This window comes from Plectropomus leopardus, chromosome 9 (genome assembly GCF_008729295.1).
Source record: "Plectropomus leopardus isolate mb chromosome 9, YSFRI_Pleo_2.0, whole genome shotgun sequence".
In the NCBI taxonomy this organism is placed as follows: Eukaryota; Metazoa; Chordata; class Actinopteri; order Perciformes; family Serranidae; genus Plectropomus; species Plectropomus leopardus.
Genome location: NC_056471.1, coordinates 17,699,898 through 17,723,860, shown reverse-complemented (window position 1 = coordinate 17,723,860; position 23,963 = coordinate 17,699,898). Strand labels below are relative to the sequence as shown.

Below are 23,963 nucleotides of genomic sequence, written 5' to 3'. Positions count from 1 at the left end.
AAAATTCATAGGCCATCCTAGATTTGTTATTTTAGCATAGTTGTAATTATATATATATATATATATGCATTAAAACAGCAAAAAAGTCTAAACAAAATGGCTTCTTCAGACTGAAGTCAATATTTAGTGTGAATCATGGAATTGTACAACCATAACAAAAGATAGCTCAAAAGATCAATATTGAGCTTTGGACATGTCTTGAATGCAATCTGGTGTAAATACACCATGAGATTAGTACTGTAAATCTCATTTTGTCTGTGCAAGAGAGCTCGAGACATGTTAAGTAGAAAGGGAGGTCACAATAAATACTTTCAACTTTAGCCTGTTGAAGTTTTCTTTTATTCTGATTTATGTTTTTATTACTGTACACATATTTCCTGTATGCTGCGGTTGTATTTTAGTGTAGAGACTACTGAGAAATAAATATGTCTGATCATTATAACCCTGCTAAAATAACAAATTTTTTTGGGGGGCCTAAGACTTTTGCACAGTACTGAATATACAAAACAAACTATTTATTTGCTTGTTTTTTTTCTGCTGTTCTAATGTCAGGAAGTTCATCCAGATGTAAAATGCATTACTCATGTTTTTCCTGGTTCTACAGTATATACTGTATTCTACCGTTCAGTTGTGAGACCACATCCTGTATTATTTATTATCACATCTTCCTGCAGGAGCTGTTCAGTAAGCAGAAGGGATTCCTTGAAGAAGAGTTGGACTACAGGAAACAGGCCTTGGACCAGGCCTACATGGTATGGAGCCTGGAACAGTATGACGTTGTCCCTTTTATATAATAGTTGGCCAAAGCCTCTTAAATAGTCAAAATGCACTCATTTATACAATACTAATATAATTACAACATTAACTAAGGTTGTGTACAAGCACTAATGGTGATGACAAAGTGAATGAGGAATGCAGGGGCGCAACATTGTCATTCCAGCATGACACATAAACATTTGGAACCCCATTAAACATCATGAATGCAACATCCTCCATAAAGGTAAAATTTGTTGCATTGTGTTGGGATACTGCATCTTTTACCACTGAAGTCTAAATTCTCTTAAAAGTGGAAGCCACTAATTGGCCAGGGTATTTGGCTTATGTTTATTGACACTGATATATTGTCTCTTAATTATTTTTTTTGATATGAAGATTAATGCCTTTATGAATACCCCGTGCAACTTGGTTCAAGAGGACAACTTGTGAAGTTAAAGAAAAAATCTAGACAGAACGAGTTTAATAAGATTTTAATGTTAGATTTTGTTAGCGTGTATGATTTTAAAACGTTCTCCCCTTCCACTGACTTAAATAGGCTGTTCCCAGGAAACAGAAGTTAACATTTAGGTCACTCTCCATGTAATTCTAACCATTTGATTTGGTCAGTTTTGGTGTTGGTTTGTGTTTATGGTCCCACTTCATATTGTGTTGGTGAAAGCTTGGTTTTTACATGGTAACTTTGCAGGATGAGTCAGGGAACCGTGAAATATATCTGTACGAGAATGTGAATTAAAACACGGTTTGTGTTGTTGATAAAATGAGGTTACCATGTGAAAGTCGAGCCTAAATAACCCACAATATAAAGTGGAACAGTGTTCCCCATATCTGCCATGGTCACAGTGGTGTGTGTGTGTGTGTGTTTGTTTGTATCTGTTTGTGTGCGTGCCTCCGTGTGTGCTTGTGCATGCCTGTGTGTCTGTTTCTGCATGCGCATGTGCACGTCCATGTGTGTGTGTACCTGTATGTGTGTGTATGTGGCTGGCTGTGCAGAGGATCGAGGAGCTGGAGGCCACGCTGTATAGCGCTCTGCAGCAGGAGCAGCCGGCATGCCAGGCGGTGGCCGAGTCGCTGACAGACAGGCAGAGGGAGGAGCTGAGGCTAGCCGTGGACAAGCTGCGGCGTCAGATTCTCCGGCAGAGCCGGCAGTTTGACAGTCAGATCTTACAGGAGCGCATGGAGCTCCTTCAGCAGGCCCAGCAGGTAAGGCTTAAAACAAATCAAGACAGGTTACTGAGTCCTGCCCTCCCTCAATCTGACCCCTGGTTCCTGTCTGAAACGTCTGACCCCACCAGACCTCTGGTGCTATGAAAAAGATGCAGTATCCCTGTGTGTGCAACCTGTAACCCTTTGTAAGTGCAGATGTAGAAGTGGAAGAGTGAAAAGATGAGACAGAAGGACTTTGTGTGTGAGTGTGTGTATGTCATTGTGATCTGAATATCCCCCCCCACTCCTCAAGTATCCCTCCACTCTGCAGCCCTCACATAGTTTTACACCCATGGCTCGTACAGTATATGTGATGCATTGAATACATCAAAAACCACTGCACCTTAAACTTCACTTGGATCAGTTGTACTACAACATACTAACATGAGTTTCCTAATCTCTAACTACAGAACACTTAAAGGAATATTTCACCCACAAAATGACTTTTTGTGGATCAATGAGTCATGCACAAAGACTGTATATAAAGATGAAGCCAAAATATACCAGCTACAGCCACCACCATCTTGCACCAGTGATGTCATTTGGAGCCAGAGTTTGCACAGTAGTGATCTTGGCAGTGTTGAGTTCCTGTCCAAACACCTGTCAGACCAGTGCCATTTATCACGAGCAACACCGATTGCCACACAAAGCTGTCAATCATGATGTCAAATCTCCTTTTTATAGCATCAAATAACTAATTAAAACCAAACGTATTAGAAAAACAAACACTTGAACAAACATATGTTTGATAAGAACGACCTGAAATGAAAGAAATCATGTTTGGGAAAAAATTATTTGATGTGTACTTTGAGTTTTTAGTTTGGCCCATGTCCTCGCCACTGACTCAACGTGGGAAGGCTTTACGACCTGTCCTGCAGCCAACCACCAGAGGGCAATCAAGATGTTTTGGGTTCACTTTTGGGAAGCCGTCATATTGTCGCATCTTTTTTATACAGCCTGTTACTTTTAATTCTTGAGGAAAACTTTATTTTAGCTTGCATGCCTCAATGGAAAATGGTAAACATTTTGATTTATTGATTAATTGGGTACAGTATTGGATGTGTAACAACAGCAAAACTTTATCAAAACATTTGTTTACAAACCCTCACACAATTTGTGTGGTTTAATCTAAGTCTCATTTATCTAGTGGTATGCTGAATACTTCCCAAGCACATGCATTTTCACAATAAAAGCAAATACTTTTTAAAACTGAACTGAAAGTGAAACTTATTTATGCTCTCTGAAAAGCCATTTTAGAGAAAATGCATATGTTTTGGAAGTACTGAGCATACGACTGAATAAATGAGACTTGGATTATACTGCAGGGGTTGTGTTTGAGTTCATTAACAGATGTTTTGATATAGTTTTCTAAGGTTAAACATGGTCCCCAATCAATCAATAAATCAATACAATAATTTTGCCAAATCAAGTGAGAAAAAAAAGTTTTCCTCACAAATTCAAAGTAACAAGGCAGGAATAACTGACACACAAATGGTCATTTTGTGGGTGAAGCATTCCTTTAAATCACATTTCTAATCTGCTACTCATGAAATATACTAACAAACTAGTAATAGTTTATAGACACTGTAGATCAAAACATTAAGTAAAACTGTTTCCTTTTCCCCACAGTTGGGCTTTAATTAACACACGTTTTCAGTCTCTTGGCTGACTCAGTGGTCTAGTAATTAAGACTTAGCGTGAGCTTGTTTTTTCCCCTTCCAAGATTCATTTAGAACAGATGATATTAAATTAAAAAGCTCATGTTTTAGTTTTATAATTCCATGTCTGTCCTTTGCCAATGAATTGGTATCCTCCTTTTTCTTAAAATCCTTAATACACTCACAGATACTGTAGCTAGATAAAACATTTTTCTTTGAACACTGATATGTTGCTCCACAGTCAATGAATGATCTGATCAAAGAGCCATTTCCACTGTTCACTCTTAGATCTGCTCTTTGGTTGCCATGGCAGCTCATTCTTACCCAACAGAGCTACCATGGAGACAAAAGGCATGATGGGAAAGAGGCAGAGTATTTTGAGCATATTCCGGAATAGCTGGATCACGGTCTTATAAACTGTTTAACCCTTTAAAATCTGAGCAAATTATTTCTTAAAAAAATATAGGAAGAAGGCAATAGGCAACTGAAGAAGAAATTACCCCAAAATTAGCAATAAATTAGTAAAAAGTACAAGAAAATTGACTGAAAAACAGATAAAAGGAAAAGGAAAAAAAACAAAAACTAACAAGGACAAGATCTGGAAAAAGAGTTAAAAAAAATAATTGGAAGATAATTTTCGATAAATAATTCTGATAATTATGAATATAGTTTTTTTGAAAGTTTTCCCTTAGCTTTTGTCAAAAAATATAATTTTCTAAATCTACTAATTTCTTGCAATTTGCAGGACATTTCTTACCAAATTTTTATTGCCTATTTCCCAATGTTTTCAAAAGAAATCAAAAAATTTTGCTTAGGGTCCAAAGATGCAGCACAAGAATAGTGATGTTAATCCAGGTTTCAGAGAGTTAACAACTGTTTCCTTTGTTAGACTGTATGAGATCTGGCCAAATGGTCTTAGTTTAAACATATTATGATGAGCTAACCACGTCTGTTTTTGCCTTGCAGAGAATTAGAGAGCTGGAGGACAGGCTTGACTTGCAAAAGAGACAAATAAAGGAGATAGAGGAAAAGGTACATTTTATTAGTTTCTTTCTAAGACAGCTTTCTGTTGTGTGGACTGTGACATTGATGAGACAAAGATTAGCAAGAGAGAATGCGTAGGACTTTACATCTGCTGTACTGATGCTATGTGTAATTTTATTAACTTCTTGACACTTTTTTTCTTCTCTCTCTTTTTTTCACCTGTTGATTAAACTCCTTGTGTTCCTTTAGTTTTTGTTCCTCTTTTTGTTTTTCTCTTTAGCATTTATTCTTTGGCCTTAATGAAAGTGATCATGGACCCACATCAGGTAGCACCTTAATTTACTGCATCACATCAGTATATAATACAGTCTCAGTGTTGATAGTGACAACAATAATGATAAGGAAATAATTTATAAATTTTTCCTTTCTCTTAGGTGTTAAGGTGCTGTGGAGGCAAGCAAGGACAAAACAAAACCTAATTGTTTTTTATGCATATGTAGACCGCTCACGAAAAACCCCATGGCCTTTTTGATAAATGTGCACTTTTGACCCTTACCTGGAATGCAAACATATTTGTGCAACTATAAGTAACCAGATATACATGAGATTAAATTGAGATTTATTTATGAATAACATTTACTATAGTGGTTTTTGGACCTGGAACATAACAACTCCTCTGTGAGAAGCAAACATGGATTTATTGAGAGAAAACTCTGAATCAGAGGATTTATTAAAGGGAGAAGAGCCACAGCCTCAGTTGTAAGAATGCCCAGTCGGACAATAGAAAAGGAGAGATGGAGGGAGAAGGAGAGGAAGAAGAGTGAGAGCACAGTGTCGATTGAGGGGGTTAACAAGCTTAGTGCCAACTGGATTTGGAGGATTCTGGCAAAGTCCAACGTCTGTGGCGTTTCTAAGGAAACGAGCGCAACAAAGTTCACAGAGCAGAAGCTGAACTTAGTGGAAGCTCGTTGCTGCATTGAGACGACTACTACAATCAGTGGAACGCTAAAACCAGGTTACCATTTAAGTTTACCTATGACAATTCACTCATTTGTACATGTATTACTGTATGTATTACTACTTTTACCGCTTTTAGAATACACATTTTGCAAGATTAATGATTCTCCAATTATACAAATTTGAAATGGCTATCTATTGATTTACCAATACCTTGCCTGTATATAGTTATGAATTAGCCTAATTTGCTTTCTAGCTGACTTGTTAGGCTGAGAAAGGATAGTTTCACATTTTTTAATGTCTGCTTTAAGGGATACTTCACTGATTTCCAGCCAGCTTTGTATCATAACAGTGTGAATGATATGTGTTAATGCAAACTTCCCTTCATCTTGCCACCGGCCACCCAAACTCTGATCAAGTTATAAAATAGACGGTGCTGATCGAATACAAATCAAGATTCCTTTATTGTTCTGGTGTGACAGAGTGCATTCTGGTCATATGTTTTCTACCTCTTGAGCAAAAGCAAATGCCACAGCCATTTTTCTCTGTTTTCTCTGGTCTTGTAGCACTAGCAACTTCAAAAGTATTTGCCTCTATCTACTGCATCAACAGCCCGGTTTTCTGAAAAGACCATCTTTTCAGCAGTAAAATCCACCTTAACGCATCATTGCCCTAGGATTTGCTTCTTCAGTTATATTTTTTTATTTCTTTTAAAATGGTTTCTAAAATTTTACTATGCATTTGCATTGTATGCTGCATTTCATTTTTAATGTTAAAAATGTGTACAGTAAAATGAACTTTGAATTGCCTTGTGTATCAGGCCTTGAGCAGACAAATTTAGCTTTGAAACACTTTTTAAAATAGTTTTTATGTAAGAAAAAGTTCTTGACTGTCTTCAGACTTTTTTTGTTGAATGAAAAAAATAGCTTGCAGCAGAACAAACAATTTTGTAAATGTCTAAATTCTAAAAACTGGGCACTGATGTTTAGTGCACTGTTTTGTTGTAAGTTTTTGAGCAGAGCGTGGGTGCTATACTGTTTCCTGTATTGTTTAAACAAAGGCATAAAAACTAAGATCAACTGATAAAACTTGACAGCGGCCATCAAATATAAACCAAGATTCTGATATTGCACTGCCTATTTCTGCCTATCTCATTGCCTTCCTCAATTGTTTCCAAAAACAGATTTTAGTGTACTGTTTTTAACTGTAAAATGTGATCATTTGTCACCAGCCAGCTGCCAGTTGGACAGGAGACTCCTATTACGTGACACCCAACAGCAATGGTCCTGTGCGGCACACTGATAGTTGTAGATTTTCTATCTCTTCTTTGTTCTCGTAGTTGTATATTTTATGTCTCTTGAGCGAAAGCAAATGCCACAGCCCTTTTTCACTGTTTACGTCTCTCTATTGAATAGATAGACCCACTTTTTTAAAAGTCCGTCTTTGCAGCAATAAAATACCTCTTAAAAACAATAGGAATTTCTCATTTCCCATTTCTCTTAACAGCTGATCTAAATGGGGAATCATTACAGCTGTGAAAAACTGTATGAAATGGATACACAAGTAAAAAATGTGAACCTATCCTTTAAGTTTGCAGGATTGGAGGATTTCTGAGATGTGGTTTAGGGTGCAGGAGGAGAGGGGAGGCGGGGTAACATGAGAGAAAGCCTCACTCTGCCCGACAACTTGCTACCAAGCTGTTGAGATGGTGAATAATAGATGACTGTACTTTATTAGGTGTATCTTTTCTATGTCTATGTTAATCTTTGCCAGTGTCTTTGTGATTATGATGGAGGTGTAGAAAAAGAAAAAACAAGCCCTGCAGAAAATTTAGATTTGTAACAGTTTGCATTTTGTTAAGTAAGTCTGACTCCATCAGTTCCTGTGCCACAGGTAAAACTCTCCTACTGGGCACAGGCTGACCAATGGAGGATCGCATGACCTCATCATTAACTACGGGTACCGGAAGCAGTTCTGTTGCCATGGTAACAGACTTAATGGGAACTGACCCGCAGCAGAGTGCAGGTTCAACCCTCCAGTCTGACGGCCACCTGAGGAACAGGTGAGAGACAGGGGGAGAGGCGATCCAGTGACACATACACACACACACACACACACACACACACACACACACCTGCCACTACATACTCACTTTTAGCTAAGGTGATATCACATATCACACAGACCTGACTGCACTGCACACTTGCATGCAAGGAAGCTACTGCCAACATCTCCCCTGGAATTACTCACTTTGGAAGATTTTTTTTTTCTTTACTCGCACTGGGAGGTAAAACTGAATCAAATTTGTAGATTTTTAGATCAGATTGAAAGAAATTATTACATTAATTACTATTATTAAGGATGGGACACTTTATGTCATTGTGCAAATTTGTGTGAAATTGAGAAGATGTAATGTGAGCTTGTTTGTGTTGTATTAGGATCAAAGAGTTAGAGAGGTCAGAGAGGAGCCTGCTGGTGCAGCTCTGTCAGCTAGCCTCTGCCTCCCACCTCCCCAGCATGCAACACTCCCAGAGGCTGGACCAGAGACTCCACATGCTTAGAGAGGAGGTCAGAAACATGGTGAGTGCTCGAAGTCTCTAAATACAATAGACATGGATGTACAAACTGTATGTAAATGTACAATAAAGTTGGTTTGCTAGGTCATGCACAGTAAAAAATCAAAAGTTTGACAGATAAAATCTACAGTAAAGACTAGAATTAGTTTACTAACACAAAAAAAAACAAATACATATTCTAAGAGGACGTTAGTGTACCGCAGAAGACCTTTTAGCCACCAAAGTTAAGGCATGTTGTAAAGAAAGCTTTCAGTAAGTGGGATTATTAGGAGTTGGTTTTCAGACTCCACAGTGGTATTTCTTAGATTGATATTTTCTCTCCGTGTCCACCCTTCTCTCTTACCTCCTGCCCAGACCCAGGAGAAGGAGCGAGGGGAGCGGGCTTGGAGAGATCGACTGCAACGTTGTCAGAGGCAGCTGAAGGCCAAAGAGGATGAGATGAGCCGCCAGTCACAGTACTTTGAGAACTTTAAAACCCAACTCCAACACAAGCTCAGCTTGGCCCGGGACAGAGAGCACAGTCTACAGAACCGGATCTACACTTTAGAGAAGCAGCTACTGGACATGACTGTGAGTGCTGCCACTGGCACGACAGCGATTGGTGCAATCAGAATTACTGCCGGGACAGTAACACACTGGGGAGAACAAGAAAGGCTGCCTCCCATGAGAGGAGAGGGTGAAGGAGAGGAGGAGAGAAAGGAAGAGAGGAGGAGGCAATGGCAGCCAAGTGTGAGAACTGATAGAGACGGAGGGCGAGAAGCTGAGAAAGAGACACAAGGTGGAAGAGTCAAAGACACAAAAGAGAGCTCAAATGAAGCCAGGCTGCAAGGCTTCATCCTGAGCCTGCAGGAGGATCTCAGGGTGCTGCTGGAGAGAGAGGAGGATGGGGTGACAGAGCGGAGGGGGCTGATGGAGCAGCTTCAGGAGGCCCAGGAGAACACCCACTTCCTGGGCTGCAGGGTGGAGGAGATGAAAGCAGTGGTGCACCAGCTGAAGCTGTCTGAAAGCTCCTTGTTGGAGGAGGTTGAAGATCTGAGAGAGGAGAACCACAGACTCCAGCAGATCCTTCCAGCTAACCAAACACCCAGTCAGTCAGCCGCAGTCCCTGAGTCCACATACTCGAGTTCTGGTACCAAAACACTATCATATATCACTGCCATGGGACACACCTTAGTGGGAAGTCCTGGAGAGGTGAGTGAGACATGACTGTTACTATAATCTTAATTTAAGCAGGTAGTCTGATATGATCAAGCACTGAATACAGCAGAAAATACGAACAAGACAACACAAAATTAAAGCTCGAATGGGTCCAATGTGATGCCACTTTCCTAGTTTTAATGTCATTTGTGCAGTACCTCATTTGATTTACACGGTGCAAAGTACTGGAATATAAGTATATGGAGAGATTTACAAACAAAAATGCTAGTGTGTAGCTCTTCTCTTGGACCAGCCAACTTTTTCACACAGCACACAGTAATCAGTACAATATTTATCTCCTATAATAAAACACAAGGCACAGAGGTGTGCAGCATAAACTGTTTTAAGGCATAATGACCAGCGTGAGAGTACATAAAAGGATATCTCAAAAGCACAAGTCAATAACAGGCAAGACGGCCCACTGCACAGTGGGTTTCCTGTCTTTAAGAGAAACACATGCTCTGTTATGATATTAGAAACACATTATTAGCATTTAGTTAGCCCCCATAGCTTGCTTTGTTGGTTGGCTGGCCACTTGGTTGGTTGTGTGAGGTGTTTGTTTTTATGCCAATTGGTCAAAGGATGTGTGTGTACATAAATTATTACTTGAATGTATTCAGTTGTTTTCTATTATCCATTTCTACCAGTTATCCATGTTTAACAGACCAAATAGAGTTGATAAAAATATCTAAGGGATCAATGAATATTCAATCCGGTGTTATTATTGGCTTAATGTTGTAAATTCCTTCTTGTTATTTCATGAGAAGGCATAACAGCTTGAAAAGAATGAATGCTCCTGAAGAGTGGGAGCTCTGTTGTGAGGATTTAGAGTATTACATAACCACCTTCCCTTTTGTAACTGCTTATACAGTTGTATCTAAATAATAATATTTCAGCGTAGCTGACTGACTTACTTTGGATTATGTTCTATTATTAAGTGTTTTGTAATTTTCATGTTTACACAATTTATTCACAACTGTGATCTCCGTGTAGGTAACTCTAAAGTCAGATGAGGGAACAGGCCAGCCTCAATCATCTGCAGTTCCACCTGTTCACCACCAGGTTACAGCAGAGAGCGCACAGAACAACACGCAAGATCATCCCTCAGCTGCTAAATCAGAAACGAAAATGTCTCACCACTTCAGCTCCACAAACAACCCCAGCCTCCAGTCTCTCTCCTTGACTACAGAGACATTAGATGAGTTCAAACTGGGGACCTGGTGCTGCAGAGGGATCCTGAATCTGGAGGAAAGCCCCAGTGAGGAATGTGATGCCCTGAGGGAAGCCTACAGGAGCTTAAGGTTGGGGGAGGATCTCGAAGCACTTCGAGAGCAGCGTGACCGCATGGAGGGCGCCCTGGAGCACACACAGGAGAAAATGCAGGTGATGGCTCAAGAAAATGCTCGACTGAAAACACAACTCAGGAAAGAGAAAGAGGCGGAGCAAGTGTCTCCAAGAGAAAAGGTATGTCACAGGGGTTGCAGTACAGCTGGATTTACCAAGATTGAATAATAAACCTTTCTAGTAGGTCAGTGATAAAATTCTACCTTTTTGTACACTCAGATTGGCACGATGCCCATTAGCGATGGAGCTGAAGATGAAACCATTCTCGCTCTCGCTCATGATGATCTTGTCCAAGGTCTGAATCAAGAGAACCGAGCCTTGGCGGACCGCATCCAGGAGCTCCTGGCTCACGTTGAGCTCAGGGAAGAGGAGATCAAGAGGGAGAAGACACAGCAGAGGGAGCATGTCTCCAAGCTGGAGGCGGATAGAGTTAGGTTGGAGCAGGAGAACCACGAACAAGAGTGTTTGATTACAGAACTCACCAAGAAGACAGAGGATGATCTCAATACCATCATGGAGCTGCAGCAAAGGTTAGTGGACAGTGAACAGCGTGTGGAAGAATCGCAGGGTGACAAGGAACTGTTTGGATCTCAATTGCAAAGTGAATGTACAGCTGCAATATCAGGAAGCTTTCAACAAAACAATTTGGAAGAATGTGTGGATGGTTTGGTGGAAAGCATGCTGAAAGGAGAAGAACCACAGCTGATGTCTAGTCAACAACCAGATGATTTGATAGCTGCTTCAACACCTGGTTCTCAACTTGATAATCACTATGATCCATCACAGGACAGGCTGCAGAACAGTCTGCTTGTTACTTCATCGACTGATCAAGTGGGCCAACTGAGCCTGTCCATCCAGAGCCTTAAGACAGAGGAAGAGGAGCTGTCAGGCTGTGTGAATTCTCTCAGAGAGCAGCAGAGAGAAGTAGCTCTGTCTGTCCAAACACAGACAGAGGTGAAACAGCAGTTAACTCGGACAGTTTGGGGACTGAAAGAGGAGAAAGACATTATCTCTCAATCACTGGCTGCTCTCAAACAAGAGCGAGAGCAGCTTACTAGGACAGTCTGTGGGCTGAAGGAGGAGCGAGGTCAGATTATAAAGTCTATGAGTGGCCTGAAAGAGGAGAGAGAGTCTTTATCTGGTCTCCAGAGAGAAAAAGAGAAACTGTTAGCAGCTCTCTCAAGTGGGAAAGAAGAGAGAGATCGAATCATGCAGTCACTACAAAGTTTACAGACAGAGAGTGGGCAGTTAAGCCAGGCGGTGCTCTATCTGAAACAGGAGAGAGACGAACTAACTGATTCCCTGAAGTGTCTGAAAGAACAGAGAGACGGGGAACAATCATCTAACACTTCACAAGAAGCCTGCGAAAAGTTAGTAATATCAGTCAGCAGTTTGAGAGAAGAAAAAGAGAGAATTGAGCATTCAATCATTTGTTTGAAACAGGAAGAAAAGCAGATAAAGTTATTTCTTCAGGGCCTAAGACAGGAAAGAAACAGCCTCGATGCTACTCTGCCCATCCAAACACAAACAGAGGGGAGGAATCAGACCTGCGACATTACGACACAGAAGTCTGAAACTCTTGTTGGGACAGGAGCTATGCAAAGATGTCAGACTCATGACCACACAGGAAACTCTGTACAGGTATTAAGAGTAGTGTAAATAATACCTTTGTGCATTATGTTAGTGTCACTTTAATATCCATTAAGCGCCATGGTTCATCTTGTGTCATTTATATTATGTCTGATTATTGTGTTCTTATCCAATGATGGAAAACAGGAGCAAAGTGATCTGATGAGGGAGATCGAGGCTTTGGGAGCAGAACTGAAGAGGTCACGAGATGATCTAGAAAAGAGCCATGAAGATGTGAGTTCACAGATTAATCTTTATTATCAAATTTTATTTGCATAGCAATGTTCATACTGTGAAGTTCAGTGTGGTTCACAGATGACTGACAGGGCAATAATAAAACAGAACAAGTGTAAACTGTAAAAACAACAAGAAAGACAAAAACAGTGTAACATTTTGAGTGCCTTTGAGACAATAAACACTAGATTGCAGTACTAGGTAAAAATACATTAAAAGGAGAAAACAGGAACAACAATGACAACAATAAAAATAATAAATACAAAAAAATATCTTTATAAACTTTATATTTTTTGTTGCTGTTATTTACTATTATTAGTAATTACTATTGATAATTATGATTGTTATTACTAATAACCTTTGTGGAGATTTGTTGTGATTCAAGACAGAATATGCTTTGGACATTCTGTTAATTTAACAAATAATAGCTGTTGAAAAAAACGATCCCAACTCTATTTACTAGCTCTAGGTAACAGAAAACTCAGTAGTTTATACTTGCAGGACAATAATAATCCATTGTTGGATATTTGACAAACTTAATGTGTTCATGTGCGTGTTTGTGGTATCTTCAGAACAAGAGGCTGCACAGTGAATTGTCCCAGTCAGAAGACAGGAGGGAGGAGGCGGAGAGAAAGGCGGCACAAGCAGCTGACAAGGTGACAAGGCTGACGGATGTAGCCCATCAGATGGAAGAAACCAGAAGGGAAAATGAGAGCCTCACAGCCCAGGTATTTACCCAATCATACATACAAAAATGCTTTAAGCAAACAAAACTCAACATGTACACCTCATAAACATACACACAGAGTTTCAGCTCTAAATATGTCCTGTAGTTTAGGCTCTCTGTTATTTTTGGTTTTGCTTTACACTAACTTTCCCTTCAGGTGCAAACCCCTAAAAATACTTATTTATCTGTTAGACATAACCGATATTTGCATCTGCTGCAGGTGAAGGAGTTGCAGAGCAAACTGTCCGGCCTAGTCAGAGAGAAGACTGATGCTCTGTCACTGAAGGCACAAACAGAGGAGCAATACAACATCCTTTCAGCACAGCTCAAAGCTAAGGCAAGAATGGCTTTCTTTTTTCATTTGTTATAAAACATACTGATTAGATCCAAGAGCCTGTTAACAGAACTATAACATATTGATGTCAACTATTTGAGTCTTGAATCTAGCACAAAATGTGGTTCCTATTTCCTGATAAAAAATGCAGAGAAATAAGTCTCCATTGTCTCCAAACCTAAATTTCTTCCCAAAAATCAACCTGCTTTTTTAATAATCAGATGTTTACACCCATGGAAGTCCACTCTAGTACTGGCAGACCAGTTTGTAACATGTTCTTTACCACACATTTGTGACTAAATTCAGGGTCTTAAGTGTGTTGCTGTTCTTCAGTTGTTTGACTTTTGATCATTTTGTCATTTAAATATTTAGCTGAAATTGATCATACATAAAAAATGAGAGTCCTCATTACAAATCTGTTCCTGCGTGTGTGTGTCAATGTGTGTGTAAAACCCCACAGACGGTGGCTCTAGAGGAACTAAACTCGGAGTACATCGCTCTAAAACGAGGACAGGGCAGCAAGGATGATGTGAGCGCTGTTCTCGTCTCACTCAGGACACGTTACGATGACGTCAGAGCTAAGGTGGTTAACCAGTCAGCTGTGGCTTGGCAGTCCATGATGATTAAAGCACTTTGTTGTATGTTATGAGCTGATCATTTTTTATCTGTGTCATATAAACAGTTGTTTGTTTGTGCTTTTTGTACTGTAGTATGATGCACTCCTGAAAAAGAGGAGCCAGAATGATTTGGATATAGCTCCTTTAAAGGTGAGGAAAGGTCATTTTTATCTTTATTTTTTCTTCTCTTCTTTAATTTCTTCAGATTATTATTATTACACATTGTACTACTGATTTACTGTATGTATACCTTGAACATTTTTATTAACAACCTGGCAAAATGAGCTTTTCAGTTGATCTGTCATATTGCAAAACTTCTGAACAGCTGTTTGACTGACACGTGTTTTGTCCAATAACAGGCCAAGCTGTCTTGCCTGGTGTTAAAGTGTCAGGAGAGGAACAGCTTATTGGTTCAGATGAAGAAGGCCATGCATAAACAAGGCTGTGTGGACTCCACACTGACACAGCAGGTCGAGCAGCTGCTCAGTGACGTTGCTCTGCAGGACTATGCTGCAGCATTCACACCAGGCAGCAATGTAACCACCCGAGATCACACCACTCGGTTCACAACAGGATTCATTTCCAAATTTCAAGACTACAACAGTGTATTCACACCTGATCAGACCCACTCGACTACATCCCCACCTGGAAATCAGCAAAATGGATTCGCAACAAAATCTGGAGAAAAATGTCAAGAACTACAAAGTGAAAAACACACACCTTTAGTCACCACTGAATCCACTAGAAATCTTCAAGACTGCAGTATTGAAGTCACACCTGCACCAAGACTAAAGACAGATGCCAACTCACCTGTGCCAACCTCACCAGTGCAAGAGCCTGACCGTGTCAAAGCGACACCATCACCTGATGTTTCAGCTCTGAAGGAGAGCTTTATCACCAATACAGCTCAGGTGAGATAAGACATCTATTCATTAAAAAAGCTCTTTTTTCTCTTCAGATTGCTGAAGCTGCATCACGAATTCCATATTAACATGCCATTTAGTATAAACAGAATGTGAGATTTTTTTAGTAAGTCCCAAATTTCCGTATGAAACCAATAGTACATAATTTGCATACTAATTCCAGAGAAATATTAAAGTATGCAATGTGGCAGTGACGACAACATTCATAACAGTCTTTGGCAGAAAGCAACCGAGGTGACGTTAATATTGTCACATAAGCTAGATAAGCTAGATTCTACATCTCTGACTGTTAGATTAGTTGCTTAAATTTTTCAGTAATTAAGCATTATCTGGCGATGAAGATGCCTGCGTGATACACAATGAGAGAGCTGAGGTTGGCATGGGTTACCGTGGTTATGTGTCTCCAGCCAGCAAGGAGGCTCTCAGGATGTAACGTTGTAATTATAGCCCTGTGCGCCTGAAAAATACTGTTTAATCACAATTAAGTTTTATCAACAATAGTTCACATTTTCGGTATGCAGTGCATAGTATGCAATTTCAGAAGCAGCCTTAGGCTTAATGGTTGTAGATTTAGCATTTTAACAGCGCTAAACCATTACTGCAGTAGTTATGGGATATAATTGTCATAGTTAAACAGGATAGGCAGCACTTCACGGCTTCAAGAGTTGTTTTCTTTTGCGCTGCCATGCCTGTATGACTTAACATATGCGAAAAAATCAAGACGAACACACCAACATTTTTATTTTATTCAGTACAGCAAACATCTTTGACCCAAGTGGCCAAGATCCCGTTTATGACTGGGTTTATAGAGAATGTGGTTCTAATCAGAATACTAGTATTAAGGGAAAAGGTTCACTATTTTTCAAGTGTGTCTCAAAGCTTGGATGTGGGAATGGGAGTCTGAGACATTCAAGCCCATGTCAAACGAGTTCACATAATGCTGACTGAGCCTATTGCCACGAGGGCCGCTCTCTGTCTTTCTTAGTTTTAGTGTTTGACGTCTGTGAGAACTTTCCCACACTGGCACACCAGAAGTTATACTTTTTAAGTGAAAGTAGGCAGGAAGGGAAGATTATTTGTCATATGCTAGATTTGTTTCATAGTTGTTTTTCTGTTTTGTTTTGGTTTTTTTTTGGCGCTGCTTTTTAAAAAAAAGTGTAGGCATTATCTGTATGAGCATGAATCTGATGTTTCTCATCTGATACTATATATGTTAACAGTTTAAAATAACGTCTCCCTGTTTTTAAAAAAACAGGGAGAGCAGCAGCTAGGACTATGGTGGAAGCTATAACAGAAAATCCAATAAAAATTGTCAAATAAACATGTCCGATGTTGATGCTCCAGATGAAACAGAAACTGAGTTCAGAGGAAGGATTACAGTACAAAAAAAATAAAAAGACTTGAATAGAGTGTTCCTGGGAGTGAGGGAGATGGAGCTCACCTGCAGGCATACGTCAACAGCGTTAATGTAAATAATCCCACTACAAGAGAGGGAAGACAAAAGTTTAACACTCCAGCTTTAAAACAATGATCAGTTGCCTGTCTGGTTATTGTTACTGCCATGTTATTGTTTTAAGACAGATTTGAAAAATTTTGAACCTAGTCCGTTAGTTTCAGAAAAACACATTTAACTGTTTGTATTTATGATGAAATTCTTGTCAAGCACTACAATATGCCTTTTCTCAATCCCACCACAGCTCTCTCCCTCTGCCAATGGACCTGAGAAATTTAGATTTTATTACCAAGATATGAAAGGAAAGTCCTCTGAGGCGACCAGTTCGATTGGATCGTCACTGAGTCTGACTCCTCCCTGCTGCAGCCCATGTGTCAGTCCGAGCAGGAGGCTTAGTAGTCCTGAGAAGATCCTCAACCTACATGAGCAACTGCAGAAGACTCTAATGAGCAGCTATCAGGTACGCTGCAGCGTTCATGCAGCATTACACAGATGCATTGCAAATAACACTGCTCAAATGTCTCACCAGACATAAAGATGTATGCACACACACTAGCCAAATATTCTGAGTATATGTCCAATAAATGTGTTTCTCTTCATTTAAGGCTCCAGAGAGTAGAGGAAGAGGACAGCAGCCCAGGAAATGTCTCTCATTTTCAGCTCCTGCAGACCTGAGACCAGCCTCTCAGACACAGCAGCAGAGCCTCAGTTCCGATAAACAACAAACCAACTCTCTCCCAGTCACCGCTGCTGCAAGTCGAGCTAAGCACACTCCAGCATATAAGCCAACAACACTTTTTAATGCAGTGGCTTCTCGATCTGCTAATGTTACGCTCAGCCCCAGCATGTTTACTAACCGTCACTTTAAAGCAGACACATCTAAAACTATGTCTGCTCTTTCTAGCTCTTCTAACTTTACTTTTACTGCTTTGGCACCTTGCAAATCCAACTTAAGCAGTGGCACTAAAATAGCAACATCTCCAGAACTGGTACAGAAAATCACTGCTGTCCCTGACATATCGGATGCTAAACACACAGCCTCTACTCCGTCAACTCAGAGGACCATTACCGCCGACTCTTATGTCTTAATATATTCTGACACTAATCCAAACACCACTGCCTCACACACTACTGCCCCGAGCTTATCAACTGCCCCCGAGTCAAAACATTTCAACACACCCTCTAAAATGGATAGTGCTGCCGCTGCAGATCATGAATTTGCCGCATCGTGCACTCGACCTGCTCATAGCTCTCCTGAGAGATCCAACAAGTCTGCCAGAAAGTCTGCTGCGGCTCCAGAAAAGACCAAGACAGGAAGACCCAAACCAGGTAATACACATATTCAATATCTGAAGCCTTTATTGATACAATAAAGCATTTGCTCAAACTTTACATGTGCAGTATAGTTCATGTTACAGCACCGTTGCATAACTTTGCAGTTTACAGTTGTAGAAAATTTTGTTCTGCATGTCAGTGTGATTATATTCACTTAAAATATGGACCATGCTCTGTTTTTGTCTCTTGAATTAGAAATAATGCCGCTGAAATTCCAGCACAAATCCTAGCAGTTTGATGTTGCCCTTTTTATTACCAAAATACAGCAACAGATAGATACGACTTTATTTATCTCACACAGGGGAAATTCACACATAACAGCAGTTTGAGAGTCAGAAGCAAGTGCTAAATAGATCTTTTTAAATACAATTTTAATAAAATAAAAATTTAATTTAAAAAATGTTTATACACTATATACATCTGTCACTTTAAAAGATACAGTATGTCCAAGATTGATAAGATAACTCAAGCGCATGTGGTGTGTAGTACTTTATAAGTAAAATAAGTATATATATATATATATAATATATATAATTACACACTTAGTGGTAAAATATTGCCCAGGAATGTTACACAGCAGAAAGGATATGAACATATATTATGTTCATACACACATGTAACACAGTGGAATAGAAAAATTATTTTGATGATCGAATAATCATTTAAGTAATTTTTCCCAACAAAACAACCACATATTTGATGGTTTTATGCTTCTTAAATGTGAGGAATTGATGCTTTCTCTGCCATACATGATAATAAACTGAATACATTTGAAAGGATATAATCAAGAATATAATGGGCAGATTAATCGCTAATGAAAAAAATAGTTGTTGGTAAGTTAAATTACTTTATTGTGGTGGAATTTAAATTTGAAAGGTACACTGTAAAAGTAACCTGCCATTTAACAAATGAATAAATAGTTAATAGTGCATTTATGCTGTATTGTACTCTGTGTTTGCATTATAAAAGCAAAATAGGGCACTGTGTTTGATTTGTCTTTGTCCGATCACCTGCAGGCGCTCCAGCCGAGGTCTGCTCTGTTGAGGTCATCAAAACAGTGGGCCAGAGCAGCCTCATGATTGGCTGGGAGAGGCCGCCCCTCGACGAGCTGGGCTGCAGTAATGGCACATTTGTGTATGGATACAGGGTAGGCAGATCAAACCACAGTGTACACTTTATTATTTGTTTGTTCGTAAACTTATTATTTCCTGTCACCTCTCAGGTGTTTGTTGATGGGGACTTCCACAAATCAGTCATGAGCTCAGCATGCACTAAGGTATCAGTCTCTTAAAAGCTCTGCATTATCGTACCCTGTTATCACTCCTAAAGTGAAACTTCCTTAAAATAACAGCAGTTTGTGCACTGCATACTTTGTTTTTCCTTGTACAGTGTATTCTGGAGAATGTCGATCTGAGTGTCCCAGTCCACATTAGTGTCCAAACACTGGGCTCCAATGGTCTCAGCTCAAACTTTGTCCACACCATGTACAGGACTTCCATCAGAACAGACCACCACTGACTCACAGTGTCCTAACCACAGCAAACGTAATGGTGGCAAAGGTCAACATGTAAGTATTAAAATATTATACACCCCTGGTTCATACAAGTTTAATTGTCACTGCATCAAATTTATTAGTGTTTTATTCTTTTGTCATTTTCTCTGAAGGATTGCTGCATTTTCTCAGTAGAATCCTTCTCTGCAAGTGGCCAAAGTTTCAGTGGTAGGCTGTGTACATTTTTCACCCTTGTGTTTATATGCATCAGTACACACACAGTAGGGTGCAATTGATATTTAAGAAGGACTTAAAGGGATAGTTCACCAACTTTTATGTGTATAATCAATCAGTGCTGATGGTCAGTTCAGCACTGTCTACTTATGCCATCGTTCTGCGTTTATTAAGGGCTTTGGATGATGTTCCATGAGGAATGCATAGTGACGCAAACACAGGCTCTCTTGGGGCTCTCCTGCGACAGCCTCCTACAAAACTGCTCATGCTGAAATTAATTGCAGCAGAATGATTCAGTTTCTGCTGGCATCAGAGGGCAGTTTTAGCGAAGGCACCACCAGTCAGTGTTTGTTTTTATCAGCTCAGGCTCTGAAGGGTCCCCGCCAGTGTTATCCTCTTGCAGCCACAGCCTCGGTCACTCTCCGCTGACTTTCTTTGGCTGTATAGTCGAATTAATAGAGCTCAATATTCCAGTCAGCCAAAACACTATTACATTTATCTTCATCCATAACATCCTCTGCACTATTTTGGATTACCATTTTTTACTGTTGAAACTTAGTGTTTGCAATATACAGGGTCTCCACAGTCATGAAAAACAAGGTTTCCTGTTTGATTTCTTTAAGACACAGGAAATACATAATGAGCAATTTGTTTCACAAAGAGGACAAGGGAAATGTCCAGAAACTACATTTATACTTTAGCCTAATATTTAATGATGTATTTAAAATTATGTTACACTTTTTTTTCAGGTAATTTTCTTAAAACTTTTTACTAATTTCTTGCTAATTTTGGGGCTATTTCTTGTTAAGTTGCTTGTTGCCTTCTCCCCATGTTTTTGAAAAAAGTTAAGCCACTTTGCTCAGGTTTTGAAGGGTTACAAAAACACCGGAAAAGAAACAAAAATAAGTCCTCATTATGGGTCCTTAAAAACTCATGGAAAAGTTTGGAGATTTTGTCCATGTAATTGTGTGGGGACCCTAATATAAACAGATTTTGCAGCTGTGTGCACCGCTTTCACGGTTAAAAAAGCACACACTGAGGACTTTTTTTTTGCTTGAATTGACTACATTTACCATCAACACTGATTGGACATTCACATTAAAGTTGGTAAATTGTTACTTTTTCATACCAACACCTCTTATTCTCCTCTCCTGTGTTCTGTGTGATCATCTATTTTTCTCTTTGTCCTGTGTGTCCGTCCTTCAGTGCACAGCCATCTATAGCTGCAGCCCTCTGAGGGGCCGTCCTAACCTCCACCTCGGCAGACAGCGAGGGAGACGTCGTCACGCTGCTGGGATACCATCAGGCTCAGGTCAACCTATCAGAAAAAACTCGTCTCACGTTGTCTCACTTTACCAGCCTATGAACACGTAGTGACCCGTGGACGGCCGCTAAACCTCAAAACGATTAACTGATGTCAAACAAAATAAGACTCCCGTTTCTGCGCCGAGAGATAATCAGCACGTGAAAGCAGGTGAAGAATCACTTGATCTTTGTTGGAGGAACTTTCAGAGCTGGATTCACCTCTTAAATTGATCTAAAAGGACAGATTGGCTGCCAATCAAACTGATAAAAAGTGTTACTTCACTATAAACTATATGAAGCCAAGATCAATCAAACTGTCAAAGCTGCCTGTTTGAGGGACGTCTGCTGCACATTTTAACACTGTGTGAAACACAGAGAGATCATGTGTCATACTGCTTCATCAGATCCATGCTGCTGCCTCTCTGGACTCTGTGACATGAACAGCTGGAGGGACACTCACTGTATCAAAAGCCTTTTTTTTAAGCAACACATAAACTGTACAATGAGCTGATGCAACATTGTACCCGTGGGTCATCTTACTTGATTTTTACACATGAAGCCAAAAAAAAAAGATTCACTCCAAAGACTTTATCTGTCTCCTCACAGGTCTACGGGATTACTTCAAACACTGAAGTAATTTAGGTTCTGAAATTTGCACACAGTCATTATTGCTATCTAGATAAAATTAAAAAAAAGAGATTATCACTGATATTTTTTGTAGAGAATATTATAAAAAAATATGCCAATGTACCACAAACTGTACTTCTTTTTGTATGAGTGACACACTATGAGTTTTTCATAACTAATAGATGTTACGTTTGCACGCGCATATTGTTTTATACACTGTTCACAACACACACATATTGTATAATGTTCTTTTGCTACTTCCTGTTGTATGTGCGGGTGTGGAGTGATCATGGTGCAGCAAAGGTATTTTTTTATCAGTAATTGGAAATATTGATTCCTGTTGATTCCTTAAGCCTGTACAGAGAATAAATGTTTATATAATATTAACTCTCATTCCAGTATTTCTGTGTGAGTGTGTGGACCATTTATTATATATTTTTGTATTTTTCATACATTTTTAACTTTTATTTATTATTTCTTTATTTTTAATTTAGTTTAGTTTCACTTAGTTTTTAGAGTGGGTTGGCTCATTTCAGTGTAATTGTTATTGTTAAAAATGTTTTAGCTGTTTGGTTTTTTTTAAATTCTAACATGATTTTTTAAAAAAGCCATCTATTTGTCAGGGGCAACATTTAAGAAGTTCAGAATAGGTATAAGTATATCTGTATATTTTAGTTAGTTTTGTAAGTACGCAGTATCATTTCAGGTTTTTTTTTTTCTCAAGTCGAGTTTTTTTCAGTATTTTTACACCCACTTTTAGTTTTGTTGGTTTTTTTTAATGGTTAATGATAATAACTGGGGTGTGAACTGATATCAGAGGTGGAAACATAAACGGTTTTAGTTCAAACTGATCCAGATTTTTGATGCTTTGATGATATGTTACTGTCCAGGAAAACGTGTATCTCCATACTTGGTGATTTAGAAGTAAGTGTTTCTCTACAGGCTAAATAAAGAATTCGAATATGTGAAAAAGAAATTATTGTTCCAAAGCTGAAAATTTTTCTCAGCTCATGAAAAGTTGATGTTTTGGAGATACATGGTTTCCATATGACAGTGACAATAAATGTGTCTGTTTAAACTTGCTGTGTAGATACTATGAAACTCCTCTTTTATTTCTGTTTGTTCAACTCAAACTCTTACCATTAATGAACACTAGATGGCAACCATTCTTGGATGACTATGTTGAAAATACTGTGTGTGTGTGTGTGTGTGTGTGTGTGTGTGTGTGTGTGTGTGTGTGTGTGTGTGTGTGTGTGTGTGTGTGAGAGAGACAGGTGCTTTCAACGGAGGTTTAGTGCAGTGATTTATGATGCTGATGTGCATACAAAGACAAACTCAAGTAGCCTAAAACATCTTAGTGTCTCCTCTTTCATTCAATACAAAGCAGGCACAATACCAAAACCTGAAGTGAGACAAGAAGAAGAAGCATCAGCAGCTTAAAAAAGGAGCTTAATAATCACCTGCTGTTCTCAGCAGCTTTGGGAACTCCTCTGAGAACTTCATGCTCAGCAGAAAGAATACCAGGTGGATGAGGGTGTGTGTGAGTGTGTGAGTGTGTGTGTATGTGTGTGTGTGTGTGTGTTAAGGTGCGAACATAAAAACATTCCCAGTCTTTTAACCTTTTATTCTGCCCCTTCTCCTCTTTTCTGTCTCAGTTACTAACACTATGCTGTATATAAACAACACGCACAGCAAAAAAAAATTCTTATACCACAGATAAACCAAAAGTAGTAAAAGTTCGACATTTTAACCCTTTAATCATATAGTGATGGAAAATAACTAGCGAACTAACTAAAGTAATAAAGTAGTTTAATAATTGACAAAAAAGGCAATAAATATTATCTTATGAAGGCCTTTTATATTTTTTAAACTATCTTGAGTGCCTTGACCTTCCCTCTCTTTTTTTAAGAAAAAAAACATTCCCTTCCATGAGCACTTTTGGTTTTTGGGACACCCATAGTACTCCTGCTATCTTTTTCTTTCACGTAGTAGTTACTCAAGTACTGTACTTGAGTACAAATTTGATATACTTGCAACTTACCTGAACATTTCCATCTGATCTTACATTATACACTGAACCAAATGGGCAGTGCTTTTGTTTTTGCTCTTATTTTTCACAGATTTAAGACAAAGATCCAGAACATTTTTTAATGCACACAAAAGATGTTTTTTTTTCTCAAATTCAGTTGCAAATTCGTTAAAAACTGTCCTTAAGTGAGAATTTTTCCTTTCCTAAGACAATCAATCCACCTGTCAGGTGTGGCCAATGAAGATACTGATTAAACAGCATGATTTGCCACACAGGTGTGCAATAACGTGCCACTAGTGCTGCAGTAGGCGTTCTTTCTATCAGAGAT

General features: G+C 39.2%; 2 protein-coding genes across 2 annotated transcripts in view; both read left to right on the top strand.

The window, feature by feature from the left end:
- Positions 1 to 5,138, top strand: part of jakmip1 (janus kinase and microtubule interacting protein 1) — a 30,220-nt gene extending 25,082 nt beyond the window's left edge. Inside the window, exons 19-23 of the mRNA XM_042493083.1 lie at positions 675 to 752; positions 1,768 to 1,977; positions 4,605 to 4,670; positions 4,872 to 4,948; positions 5,057 to 5,138. Of these exons, the coding sequence (XP_042349017.1) occupies positions 675 to 752; positions 1,768 to 1,977; positions 4,605 to 4,670; positions 4,872 to 4,922 (405 nt within the window). The 3' untranslated portion in view covers positions 4,923 to 4,948; positions 5,057 to 5,138. The remainder of the gene's footprint in view (positions 1 to 674; positions 753 to 1,767; positions 1,978 to 4,604; positions 4,671 to 4,871; positions 4,949 to 5,056) is intronic.
- Positions 5,139 to 5,171: 33 nt separating this feature from the next.
- Positions 5,172 to 21,993, top strand: LOC121948485 (early endosome antigen 1-like). The gene is made up of 19 exons (XM_042493883.1): positions 5,172 to 5,637; positions 7,473 to 7,641; positions 8,018 to 8,159; positions 8,510 to 9,346; positions 10,346 to 10,816; positions 10,916 to 12,337; positions 12,473 to 12,559; positions 13,132 to 13,287; positions 13,507 to 13,623; positions 14,081 to 14,203; positions 14,331 to 14,387; positions 14,597 to 15,148; positions 16,858 to 17,073; positions 17,219 to 17,942; positions 18,965 to 19,095; positions 19,171 to 19,224; positions 19,338 to 19,515; positions 19,614 to 19,668; positions 20,881 to 21,993. The coding sequence occupies exons 2-17, from the start codon at positions 7,505 to 7,507 to the stop codon at positions 19,464 to 19,466; spliced, it is 5,355 nt and encodes a 1,784-aa protein (XP_042349817.1). The 5' UTR covers positions 5,172 to 5,637; positions 7,473 to 7,504; the 3' UTR covers positions 19,467 to 19,515; positions 19,614 to 19,668; positions 20,881 to 21,993.
- The last annotated feature ends 1,970 nt before the right edge of the window (positions 21,994 to 23,963 follow it).